The sequence below is a fragment of the Hyperolius riggenbachi genome, chromosome 2, assembly GCF_040937935.1.
Source record: "Hyperolius riggenbachi isolate aHypRig1 chromosome 2, aHypRig1.pri, whole genome shotgun sequence".
In the NCBI taxonomy this organism is placed as follows: Eukaryota; Metazoa; Chordata; class Amphibia; order Anura; family Hyperoliidae; genus Hyperolius; species Hyperolius riggenbachi.
In genome coordinates, this window is record NC_090647.1 from 525105803 (window position 1) to 525119566 (window position 13764).

At 45.6% G+C, this 13764-nt stretch overlaps 1 protein-coding gene across 1 annotated transcript; it reads left to right on the top strand.

Moving 5' to 3' along the window:
• Nucleotides 1–1466: 1466 nt before the first annotated feature.
• Nucleotides 1467–12511, top strand: LOC137545269 (ubiquitin carboxyl-terminal hydrolase 16-like). Its single transcript, XM_068266384.1, has 6 exons — nt 1467–1487; nt 1731–1782; nt 4378–4469; nt 7060–7116; nt 11277–11438; nt 12247–12511. The coding sequence occupies exons 1-6, from the start codon at nt 1467–1469 to the stop codon at nt 12463–12465; spliced, it is 603 nt and encodes a 200-aa protein (XP_068122485.1). The 3' UTR covers nt 12466–12511.
• Nucleotides 12512–13764: the final 1253 nt, after the last annotated feature.

Here is a 13764-nt window from a genome sequence, read left to right on the forward strand (position 1 = left end):
TTTACCTTTGATCTTCATTCCATCTACTATATTCTGTAGTTTCAAGATATCATCGTAATTACAATGACCAAGGATTTCATGCCATATCTGAATATCATAACAACCGTAACAACTGTCGTCACATCCCATGTAGGTGTTCAAGTAGTAAAGCCTGTTGTATTTCTTTATAATAAATTTTGTACCATTCTTATGAACCAAAACACTGTCATCTTGTCGGAATTCAACAGATGCTCCATTCCTTGTTGCTGCCTCAACAGATAAAATGTCCTGTGGATATGTGGGGATAAATAATGCATTCTGTAGCAATGTCCTCACTTGTTTTCCCTTACTGTCCATTAGGTACACTTCTGCGTCGCCCCTCTTGAGTGCTACACCTGAAGTTCTTTTTCCATCTGCCAACTCCATGTAATGTTTCTCTGGCTTAAACGAGGTGTCAAATCTTTTAAATTTCTTAATGTCTGTGATAATATGCGATGTTGCTCCTGTATCTACCATTAGGCTTTTTGCTATGGAATTATTCAACTGGTCTTCACTTATTTTAAAGGCAAATGTTTGTTCTGTATCATCAACTACATGCTTTGCATTGTCTCGTGCTTTCCGTCTGCACAATGTCTCTCTGTGATTGGAGCTCCTGCAATGATTACACCACTGTGTCTTCCTTTTATTCACTCTGCTTGGACACGCATTCGCCTTGTGACCTTTCTGATTACAACTGTAGCAGATAAGGATGTCTTTCTCCCTTGCTGGTGTAACAGAGGTGCTGGTCTTCATAACATTATCTGTACTTGTGCTGCTACGATATTTTTCAGTGTCCTCAAAAATTCTTAACTGGGTTTTAAAGTCAGCAAAAGTCACATCTTCTTTGCCTTGTGTTATATGTATTGCAAATGGTTTGAATGATTCAGGTAGGCCTTTAAGAATCATAGCAACTAGTAGTCCATCACTGAGGGTCTCTCCTGCATTTCTAAGTGCTGTAATAGCTGTTTCTGTGCGTATGATATAGTCTGTGACACTTTCACATTCAGATTTCTGAAGAGATGTCAGTTCTGTGTATAAGTTTATGATACGTGGCTTACCTTTGCCAGCATAATGATCTCTCAGAAGCTTCAATGCTTTTCTTCCATTATCAGCTGCGTCTCTCATTATAAGAGACAGACTTTTGTCATCTAGGAACTGGATTAGCTCAGCATAAGCTTCTTCATTCTTACTCCTATCTTGAATAGGGTCTGCTTCATCTGACGGTTCATGCAGGATGGTCTCTTTAAGGTTCATCAAGCGCAGATGGCCTAGGAATTTTGTCTCCCACAGCTCATAATTCTTCTCATCTCCATCGAAAAGCAGCCTGTTCCATCGGCTTGTTCCCTCTCTCCTGGGCCCATAACCTGTTGCCATTTTGATTTAAGAGCAGGGATAACCGGTCTGATGCTGTTTTCTAATCTTATCTTGTGAGCTACAGCAGATCTCTGATGGAGGATAAATTCACACAGGCACCATGCTTTAGGTTTCTCAGATACACACACTGTTCTCTTCTCTTCCTCTTTTTTTTTTTTTTGTTCTCTGAGTAAAAACTTTATTTAACACTTCCTGGTTAACAAACAGACAACATTATCATATGACTCTAGATCAGTGCATAAGCTGTATAAGGGCATATAAAACATCACATATCTTAACACTTTACCGGTTTCCTCTATTTTAGAGAGTGAGTGCAGCAATGTCCTAAGTCATTACAGGAGACTTCAGAGAAAATTGATGATGAGGAGGAGGTGAAAAAAGTTGTCAAAGGTAGGTTTGTATTTATGTATGAGAGTCCTTTTGATCTGTTCTATTCAGACAGCCGGGTACAATGATTGTCCTCTACATTGATCAGCCAAAACATTAAACCCAAATTAAAATGAGTTGCCTAATACTGTATATGAGACATCTAAACCTCGCCCTGTGCGTTTATTTATTTATTGTATTTATAAAGCTCCAACATATTGCATACCTCCCAACATTTTAAGTGTCGAAAGCGGGACACTTAGGCCACGCCCCTGGTCACGCCCCAACCCCCTAGCCACGCCCACTATTTTATTTTATTTATTTTTTAAATTTATTTTTTATTAAAAAATTTTAATTAATTACTCCTGAAAGGGAGGGTGCCAGTGGGAGGGGGAGGAGGGTGGTGAGGGTGGCCGAGGGGGGGGAAAAGAAAACCCGATCGAGGCACCAGCCCGGGGATGCGTATGCGGCATGGATGCCGCATGGACGCTATTAAGCTTCTCCCTCCCTCCCTCCTAATGTGCCCCCAGTGTCCCCTTATGTGATTAATTAGGGGGGTTGTCAGTGGAGGGGGGGAGAATGCCCGTCACCGTGGGTGGGGAGGAGGGTGCCACTTTTAGGTGGGGGGGGGGGCGCCTGGGCAGAGAATGGAGGCGGAAAAACTGATCGAGGCTCCAGCCGCGGTACTGAGGGATGCGGGAGCCCGGCTTCAATACTTCCTCCCTCCCTCCCTCTGTGAATGCCCCCTAATGTATGTCCGTGTGCCCCCCTCTCCACCCCTCCCTATAGGCAGAGTGAGCGCAGCGGAGCGGGCAGTCGGGTCCTCTTACCGCTGGCTGATGCACGCGTACTGTCTCTATCCGACCTCCATGTGCTTCCTGTGACGTCATAGTAAACAGGAAGCACATGGAGGTCCGATGCCAGAGACAGTACGCGTGCATCAGCCAGCGGTAAGAGGACCCGACTGCCCGCTCCGCTGCGCTCACTCTGCCTATAGGGAGGGGAGGAGAGGGGGGCACACGGACATACATTAGGGGGCATTCACAGAGGGAGGGAGGGAGGAAGTATTGAAGCCGGGCTCCCGCATCCCTCAGTACCGCGGCTGGAGCCTCGATCAGTTTTTCCGCCTCTATTCTCTGCCAGCCGTCGGGATTCGAGAGGGGGGGCCCGGGATAGCGGGAGGGCCCCCCCAAATCGGGAGAATCCCGACGAAAACGGGACGGTTGGGGGGTATGATATTGTGCTGCGCTGGACATTAGTTTAGGTTACAGACAATATTTAGGGGTGACATACAGCAATATTACAATACAGGAATACATGCAAACCAGATCACGCAGCATGGTATGAGTACAAGGTAATGCTTAGTCAGTCACTGGATGGAGTATGGAGATTAGGCAAGTTAGGTTCACTCAGATGCATAGCATGGGTGCACAGTAATGGAGGTGCATAATCAGGTAGGAGACACAAGGAGGAGGACCCTGCCCAAAGGCTTACAATCTAGAGGGAGAGGTAGGGACACGAAAGGTAGGGGACCATGCGGGGTTAGAGCACTTGTGAGGGGTGGTAGGCCAGAGTGAAAAGGTGAGTTTTGAGGGCCTTCTTGAAGATGTTGAAGGAGGGGGCTGCCCTAATGGGTGGAGGTAGGAAGTTACATAGTGTTGAAACAGCTCTTGAGAAGTCCTGGAGGCATGCATGGGACTGGGTGATGTGGGGGCCGTCGGGCGAAGTTCATTGGAAGAGCGGAGTGAGCAGCTAGGTGTGTACCTCTGTGTAAGCATTACATCTGACCCCTCATACTGTAGCGCAGGGGTGCCCATTAGGTAGATCGTGATCTACTGGTATAGCGCATAGGACTTATGGGTAGATCCCGCACCGCCTACCTGAGTGACGGACGCATCTCCCTCTGTCTCTTTAGTGCAATATACTGTCCTGAAGATCTTCACAGTAGTGTAGAGGATTATGGTGTTGCAAGGTGGGGATCCATACATTTAAAAGCAAGGTGGGGGGTGACCATTCGGGTCGCAGTGAGGGAGGGGGAAGCAGCGGCACAATGGGATGAAAGTGGGGCTACCTATACTGCTTTTATTATGATTGAATGAGGCTCTGCTTTGGGGGAATGGTGCAATTTTAGTGTTTGCCATAGGCGCGATTTTACCCAGATAGGCCACTGCTTGGGAATCAGCTGTGCTAGCATGGTAGTGGCTCAGAGGGTCCCCTCCCTACACTCTAAATCTGGGGTCTGTAGGTAGCATGGCTGCAGAGTTATTCTGCCTCAGATTAAGTGAATGAGGATGCATTTTTGTCACAGGGGGTAGGGTTTTAATGTGTTAAAGCAGGCAATAAAGTATACATTTGTTATAAGAAGACTCCTGGTGGATTTGTATTGTATGGTATAACCTAAAGACCAAAAGGTGGCTCCCTGTGAATTCAGGTGTAACAACATACAGAATTAACCTTAGCGCTCAACATAATTGGTAATTGCAGATCACTTCTCTTTCGCCACCCACAACATGGCTGCCTCCATTCATGGCTGACAATTTAAAGTGTAGTCTAAAAAGAAAAAAATAACTGGACTGATGTGTAAAAACATTGATTCTGGCTTTCTCTCCCTCTCATTAGAATGTGAAAAGAGAAGAGCGATCCCAAATTTCGTGGATCGGTTATTCGGTGGTGAGCTGACGAGCACCATAATGTGTGAGACGTGTCACGCGGTAAGTTCACAGCCTGAGGATGGTCCTATTTGCATTCCGCTCCCCTTCTCCCTCCCGCCATTCCTGAAAAATAACTGCAGCGCACATACAAGAAGCAACGAACACAATCGGTTGTTCCAGTGACAATCTCCATGCCAACGGCGGCGTCATGTTACCTCCCATTATTATGTACCAGCATGTCACATGATGCCACCGCCGCCATGGAGATTGCTGCTGGAATGAGCGATTGGGTGAGTTAAACTCAATTAGGAGGGAGACACAAACGTATGCAGCGGCGTTGAACTGCATTAACCACTTGAGGACCGCAGTGTCAAACCTCCTAGTGACCAGGACATTTTTTGTTAAAATGGCCACTGCAGCTTTAAGGTCAAGCTGCAGGGCCACACAACTCAGCACACGAGTGATTCCACCCCCCTTATCCCCTCACCAACAGAGCTTCTTGTTGGTGGGGTCTGATCCCCGCACAATGTTTTTTTTTTTTTTTTTCCACAAATATTTTTATTAATTATTTTTAAATACATGTGTTTTTTTCCTCTCTCCTAAACCCTCCCTCCCTCTTCCTGCTAGCCAATCATTGTGATCGGCTGTCATAGGCTTCAGCCTATGACAGTGGATCACCGCTGACACTCTGGAGGGGACAGCCGTGTCATACGGCTGTCCCCAGTACAGCGCTACTGCAGATCGCAGCGCTGTACAAAGTAATTAGTAATTACGCCGTCAGTCTACCGAGCGGCGATCGTCGCTGGGAGACCTCCGCCTTCCAAGCAGGAGATGCGTGGGCAGCATGCGCGGGATCTCCTGCTAGCCCCATAGACAGCCGTTCACGCCAATCGGCGTGGAGCGGTCCTGGGGCTGCCGCACTGCTCACTCCAATTGGCGTGGAGCAGTCAGCAACTGGTTAAAGAGGAATGTGGCCCGATTACAAAAAAAAGTTTTCCCACCCCTGAGCTAAAATCTATGTATTTCATGGTGACCTGCCAGAAATGGTTGAAGCTCTTTTAGCACTGTTTGTCGGGCCAGTTATCCCTCTGTCAGCTGGTGTTGCTCTGCAGAGCCTATATACAAGTCTGCAGATGGTAAGCCGACTATGGCCTCAAGTCACTAAGAAGTTTGGACTAGCCTACTGATGGTTTTAGTCTACTGATGGTTTGGTGTAAATCAGTCGCATCAAAAGGGAAATTTACTAATAATTATTAATAATTACTATTAATAATTACCAAATGTTTTAGACCTGTTTTTAGACCTGGTCTAAAACATTCAGTAATTACACAATTCACATAGGCAAGTAACCACGCCCACTTTTTCTGGCAGAAATTAGACCATCTGATTTCTGTCGGTAAAGTACTTCTGTGAGGTATTTTAGATGTGAGGATGGAGCTTTATAAATTAATTATGCAGGAGTTTAAATGTATCCAGAGGAGAGCTCGACAGAGGCGAAGGATGTCAGTCATTGCTACTCGTATCTTTAGACCTAGTACGGTAATTAGACCTAATTACCGAATGTTTCAGACCAGGTCTAAAAACAGGTCTAAAATATTCAGTAATTATTAGTGAATTCCCTTTTGATGCAACTGATTGCTCCTTTACACCAAACCATCAGTAGACTAAAACCATCAGTACAACAGGAACATTGAGAGCCTAATATAGTGTAGTATGTACTGGAAAAGGGGGAATGTTAAAGTGTGAGAAAGCTATACTCACAAACCAGGGTTACCTTCCAGGTAACCGCTGTCAATACAGGTGAGGAGATAAGACCTGTCCTCATTCAGGATTAAGAAGATGCTCTCTGTAGATCAGAAAGAAGGGGGTAAAACACCCCTCCACCAGGGGTGGACACCGTATTCATAGAGAAGGAACAGAGGCGCCAACAGGATAAAATAAACTAAAATTCTTAAAAATGCTTGGGAGTCAGTGGTGGACTTATCTCCTAGAAGATACAATAACTTTCAATTTCAAAAAGACATGAATTTATTGTATACTCCCAAAAAGTGCTACAACGTGTTTTGCAAGCATAATCCGCTTCATCGGAAATAAACAGGATATAGTCAGTGATGCACCAGTGGCCTCCGTCTGTTACAGAGGTGGCTGGTGCATCACTGACTATATACTGTTTATACCCCTGTTTATTGCCTGATGAAGCAGGTTATGCCTGCAAAACGTGTTGCAGCACTTTTGGGGAGTATACAATAAATTTGTCTTTTCGAAATTGACAATTATCGTGTCTGCTTCTAAGAGGTAAGTCCACCACTGCCTCCCAAGCATTTTTAAGAATTTTTGTTTATTTCTTCCTGTTGGCTGTTCTTTCTCTACGTAAAACCATCGGTAGACTAGTCCTAAACTGCTTAGTGAATTGAGGCCCATATATGTGCTTTCAGCTTACCACCCTTGACCAGCTGTGGCCTGAGTCATAAGCATGCCCCTGGTAACTGTCTGAAGCACAGAAGGTGGAATCATGTCGCTATGGGTAACAAAAAGCAGGTTTTTTTGGGGGGGATATTATGCATGAATTCTGGTAAAATGATGTAAATGAATTCTTACATTCACAAGTGAACATCTTGTAATGTGTCTCTCTTGTTGTCTCTCCCCTTAGGTGTCTTTAGTCCATGAGCCTTTTCTGGATCTTTCCCTGCCTGTCCTGGATGACTCGGTAGGAATTTGCTCGAAAGAGAACCTGTCTTGTCTTAACAATGTACCCCAATTTCACAATACTCCCAAATTACTTCTGCGCATCCTGAGAGCTTATTATTTCTCATTTTTATGCAATTTTGTTTTTTTAAATGTTTAGAATTTTAAACTGACGTCTCCAGGCTGAGTGAAATAGTGTGTATGGAAAAGGCATTTCTGGCCATCCATATAATACTGACTTTTATTTCACCAGTCTCTTCAGACTGCCCATTAAAACCTTGAAGACCACCCTCTTTACTTGCCACTCCTGCAGCTAAAAGTTTATTTGCATAGGACCGAGGACATAACCTTTATCAAAACACCAAAAGTTGGTGATATTTTGAGCAGTCTCCTTGCTTGTCCAAACCGTGGAACTTTTAATATAAGCATTGATTCACCTGGTCTTGTGGAACTTTGGAAATCAGTTGCATTGTCCTGCTATTGCTTACTAACTACCTGCTGCAGCGCTGTATGCAGGGTACTTTGTTTACCCAGTCTGCCTACATGAATTTCTGCATTTAGTGCAAGTTTATGCAGTTTGAAGTGTGTGTGCAGCCAGTGGCGGCGCCAGGGGGGTGCTTGGGGGTGCTCAAGCACCCCCTAAATTTGTCCAAGCACCCCCAAAGCACCCCCTGGCGTGAACTGACTTCAGGCGTCTAAGAGACGCTGAGTCAGTTCACAGCCCGGAGCAGCATGCAGGGCTACAGTAAGATGGCTGCCCGAAGCCCTGCTCTGCAGACTTGGAGTCTGCAGTGCAGGGCTTCGGGCAGCCATTTTCCCGTAGCCCTGCTTGCCGTGTAATGCAGGCTGCTGCAGGAAGGAAGAGGATTGTGGGAGCTGAGCTGCGCGCCACAAGGAGGTCGGGAGAGGAGGAGGTCGGAACAAGAGGTCTTCTGATTAGGTGAGTAAATGGGTTTTTCTTTTCTTTTTCAGGTGGTGCTGCTGATTGGGGTCAGAACTGCTGAGCATTGTGCATATTGGGGTCATATCTGATAACGGTTGTGCAAATTGGGGTCATATCTGATAACGGTTGTGCATATTGGGGTCATATCTGATAACGGTTGTGCATATTGGGGTCATATCTGATAACGATTGTGCATATTGGGGTCATATCTGATAACGATTGTGCATATTGGGGTCATATCTGATAACGATTGTGCATATTGGGGTCATATCTGATAACGATTGTGCATATTGGGGTCATATCTGATAACGATTGTGCATATTGGGGTCATATCTGATAACGGTTGTGCATATTGGGGTCATATCTGATAACGATTGTGCATATTGGGGTCATATCTGATAACGATTGTGCATATTGGGGTCCTTGAACAGGTTTTTTGTTCAAATCTGCTCACATTACGTGTATTTTCTTGAGAAAACCTGCACAATTATGTGAATTTTCTGGGGAAAGGGTCACCAAAACTTGGGCCCTCTGTCTTTGCGTTGCACTTTTAAAGGGAACCCGAGGTGAGAATAATATTGAGGCTGCCATATTTATCTCCTTTTAAGTAATACCAGCTGCCTGGCTGCCGTGTTGGTCCTCTGCCTCTAATTATTTCAACCATAGACCCTGAACAAGCATGCAGCAGGTCAGGGGTTTCTGACAATATTGTCAGAACTGACAAGATTAGCTGCATGCTTGTTTCTGGTGTAGTTCAATTCACTACTGCAGCCAATAGATCAGCAGGGCTGCCAGGCAACTAGAATTGTTTAAAAGGAAATAAATATGGCAGCCACCACATCACTCTCACCCTGGGTTCACTTTTAAATTACAGTTAGCGCCGTCCTCATCCGGTCATGGCCACGCCCATTCTTTCGCCGCGGCGCAGGCTGTAGCCACACCCGTTTTTTGCCGCGGCGCGCTTCGCGTGCCACAGGTCGTCAGCTCCCCCGGAAATTGGTCCAGCACCTGCATAGCTCCCCCTAAAAAAAAATCCTGGAGCCGCCACTGAGTGCAGCTGCTGGTGTGCATGTGTTTTTTTTTTTTGGTATCTGCATCAGCTGAGGTTACATTTCATATACGGTCGTGTATCAGTATTTTTAAGGTGGAGGGTAAGGGGATTTTCTATGGCTGTTCTACGATTTTTCAATACATTTTTATACCTGTTTCAGGAGACACTCATGTTTTTTTTTTGGTTGATTCTAATATTTCACAACTTGTCAATAAAATGCCTTTTAAATCAGCAGCAAGCAGGAAAACACTCAAAATATATATATATTTTTAATTCCAAAGTGCTGCTGGGAAGCTATTTTAAAGTATACCTGAGTTGGGGCAGGAGAGAATGTATACACACCTGGGGCTTCCTCCAGCCTGATCGCTCCCTCGATGTCCTCCGCCGCCTCCCAGTTCATTCGCAATCGTCTCTGCTAAGTCCACTGGCCTGGGGCCCACTGTGCATGTGCGGCCTGGCCTCGTGCCCCCATCGTGCTCTCCTCGCTGGGAGCGTTCTGCACCTGCGTTGACTGAACCGACTGGGCAATTTACTGGTGCTCATTGCAGATAAATGGGGAGGTGGTGGAGAGGACGTCGAGGGAGAGATCAGGCCAGAGGGGGTTGGAGGAAGCCCCAGGTATGTATATATTTTTTCTCTTCTGGGGATCACCACAGGTAAATCCTACACCGCACTTGTGGCTGCCTAACTGATGCGGCGTAGAATTTACGCCACCTGCTGTTTCCGCTCTTGTGCGCTCAATTGTGCGCACCCGAGACAGCCGACATCTCCTCTCAGTGATCAGGAGCCATGGCGATTGGCTCCTGATCATGTGATCACTACGATCGCTGGCCAATCGTAGTGATCACTGTTGAGCAGCGGCGGTAGGAGGGGAAGAAGGGGACGGGACTTGCCTGCCTAACGTTCCCCCGGCGATAGTCACATGCCTCCGCTCTGCCCGGCATCCCTGCTAGAGCTGCTCATTGCAAGACCCTGGGAAGTGAGTAATGGCTGATAGCTGTACCGGGGACACCTTGCTATATTGGGGGCAACGATGCATAGCTAGCTTATAGTGGGGATATGGCTGCCTGGCTTTCTACACGCCATCCACTTACCTCTTCCCCCCCGGCATGTAAACTGCTCTGGTCCCCATGGGGGGTTAGGCAACCGGTCCTCAGAAGGTTAAGAAAAAGGTAAAAACGTATCTCCTAGGATAAAACTCAGAAGAAAATGTTATGTTAATTGCATATGGGACCTTATTTAAAGAGACTCTGTAACAAATTTTTCAGCCTTATTTCTTCTATCCTATAAGTTCCTATACCTGTTCTAATGTGGTCTGTCTTACTGCAACCTTTCCTAGTTGCACAGTGGCTGTATTATCTCTGTTATATAGTCTAATCTTCTTTCCTTTGTCAGCTTTGTCGGCTCAGGCAGGAATGTGCTGCTCTGCTGTGATAGGTAGAAGTTATACACACCCTCTCCACGCCCCCCCCCCCCCCCCAGGCTCTGTATGAGTCACAGCCTGAGCTTCTCTCAGCCCATCACATGCTGGTTAGCAGCCGCCATGTTTTTTGTTTGTAAACACTGCCTAAAACTGGCAATTGCAAGCCAGGATTGCAGCAGGGAGTGGCAGAAGCAGCAAAGGAGAACATAATGAATAGAATGGTATGCTTTGTATTGTAAGAATTTTAAGCCTCAACTACACGAGGCGATCCGGCGGCTCGATCGCCTCTTCCGCATCCCTGCGTGTCCCCCGGATTCGATCCACCCTCGTCCCCGCCCGGTGCAGCTTATCTTCCGCTCGATTCCCTGCCATTGTCCCCTCGTGGGGAACGAGCAGGGAATCGGCGGTGGCAAGATCCGACCTGTTGGATCTTATCAATCGAGCCGCATCAGCTGCTCGATTGATAAGGCACATCGGAGCCTCATCTACGCGTGTAGATGAGGCTTAAGAGTACAGATCCTCTTTAAGTAATAAGCAGTTGTTTCATCCAACCCATGTTGCCCTTGGCACAGTGGGTGACTAACAATCTTTCCACTGTATATTAACTTCTCAGTATGGCCATTAAGTTGTCACCAGGCTGTTCATGTACACTAATATTTGTTAACACCTACCGTAGTAGTCCGGTCAGTCTCTGTTATTGGCTGCCTGGAGATATCAGACTCTTCCTCGCAGTTTGTATCATACACTATTGTGCTTTTATTTCAGCCTGCCAAGAAGAATACCCCCAAATCAGCAAAAGCAGTCTATGAAAAGAAGGATGAGGATGCTAATGATGACAGTTATGTGAAGGAGAAAAATGAGGTTACTTCAGGGCCAAGTAAACACCTTCAAAAGAAAGCAAAAAAGCAAGCCAAAAAACAAGCCAAGGTCAGCAACTCATGAAGACGGTCCATTAAGACCTCTTGTTGTCACATTCAGGGCACCACCTCCACTTTCATTATTATTATATTTTATGAATCACTGACGTCTTTCAAAGTAATTTTCGAAGTACCGTACATAGTCCTATCACTACCTGTCCTTTAAAGGATATCCAAGCTGAAAGAAAAAAGCTAAGCTTAACTTACCTCTGACTTCCTCCATTCCCTAGTAGTCTATCAGGTCCAATGCTGTAGTTCCGCTACACTCCAGTGCGCTCCAATCCCCTCCAAAAAGTCCCCACACCTCTCTTCATCGCGTGCCGGTGGAGGGAGCATTGTGCGCTTGCGCAGTTCACAAAGACTTACTGGGCAGTTGCCCAATACTCCTAGCCATAGAAGTGTGATCACTAGAGGTGTGCACATGCGTAGAAGCTTGCAGCCACAGGGATCTTTCAGGGAGGCTAGCAGCGCACTGGAGGGAAGCAGGTAAGTTAGGCTTACCTTTTCTCTTTCAGGTTGGATATCCTTTAAGTGGAGCTCACTATCTAATCCCTAACATAGTCATAGTCTAATGCCTCTACTTTGTGTGAACATCACCTCTGGTCTGCTTTTCTTTCATATGCTAGTTTGTTCCTTTTCTTGTTCAGTAGTTACTTATTTACTTTTTTTTAAAAGAGAAGATACAAGCTTTACAAGTACAATCCTCTCGGGTTTACTTTAGGCCTTATATCTGAGTAAATCGGTACTAGTTTAAGGATCCAGACAATGAAAGTCAGCGGAAGGTGCCGAGTAAATGTTATGCTCTATTATCTACTTAGGTCCTTTTCACTGAAAAATTTGTCATCATCCAACAGACTCAACGGCGACAGCAGAAAATACAAGGCAAGACGTTAGTGTTGACTGATCTCAATGTGAGCCAACAGGACGACGAGGAATCCATCCCTGACAACAACATGCTGGACAACAATTGTGAGCCACAAGAGCAGACCACAGCTGAGGCGTTGTCTCCTGAGCTAACCAGTGACAATGATGTGTAGAAGAACGAGGAAGATCTCGATTGTTCTAAACACAACAAAGATTTGTGTTTGGCAAATTTGGAAAATAAAGCTGAAGCAAGTCTTGAAAATAACTATAATTCAGCAGTAGAAGATCAGTTGAATAATCACGAACTGAATGAGAGAGTTACAGAACTAACTGGATCCAATAATGAAAGTATTGACAACAAAACCCAACTTAGCAGTGAAACAACGGAGGTTCTTCTAGAGAATGGAAACCTCCCTGAAGTGAACATGGATATTGTCGAGGTCCAAGACGAGATGTCTTCGAGTTCTCAAGCAGAAGATGATGATGTAGATAATCAACTAATGGAAAACCTGAACAGACTCAATCTCAACTCAAACCTTGAACTCAATGATATTGAAATTGAAATAGTAAATGACATGCCCACTAACCAGGTCTATGAAGTGGTGAACGAAGATCCCAAAACTGCATTTTGTGCCCTCTCAGACAGAAAGGAGCTTCAATTGGATGAGTGGTCAGTCCTTAGTTGTCTTTATCAGTTTACCCGCAAGGAGAACCTGGTTGGGAACAATCAGCTACTGTGCAATACCTGCACCCAGAGGCAGGCAAAGATGCTGAAACATAATAACAAAGGTAAGTAAGGCTAATAAAACACCTACCTTGATGCCATAAGGTTTCAGTGTTAGAGCTGGGTTTTCATGCGCAAGCTGTGATTAGTGACTGCCCTGACCTTTTCCAAAACAAGAAGAGGAAGGGATTATGATGACACTGCCCCACTGTCCAGTGCCCTGTTAAAGTGACCCAGTAAAGACTCAAAAGAAAATTAACCAAACACGACCCTACATAATCGCAACATCTTCATACTTAAAAAGATAGAATTTCTGCATCTTCTTTTGAAGAACGTCCTTAAAAACCTGCATCACATTTATAAATGTTCCCAGCTCTCAGTAATGAAAAGAAGAGAAATCTTGTACCGTTCTGATGCTCCGTCACATGATCAGTTGTCAGGTAGTCATCACATGGGCTATAGCGTAGGTTTTAACTGCAGGTGTCCAGCATTTTTAAAAGCCATCTGAACCCAATCCTCTTGGGACAACCCTGGGTTGTCAGACAGGGCTGTGGAGTCGGAGTCGAGGAGTCGGGGCAATTTTGGGCACCCGGAGTCAGAGTTGGAGTCGTTGATTTCCTAAACTGAGGAGTCAGGAGTCTGAGTCGGATGATTTTTGTACAAAATCCACAGACCTGTTAAGTATTAGACTAAGGAGTCGGAGTCGAGGAGTCAGAGTCTGAGCCATTTTGGGCACCCGGAGTCAGAG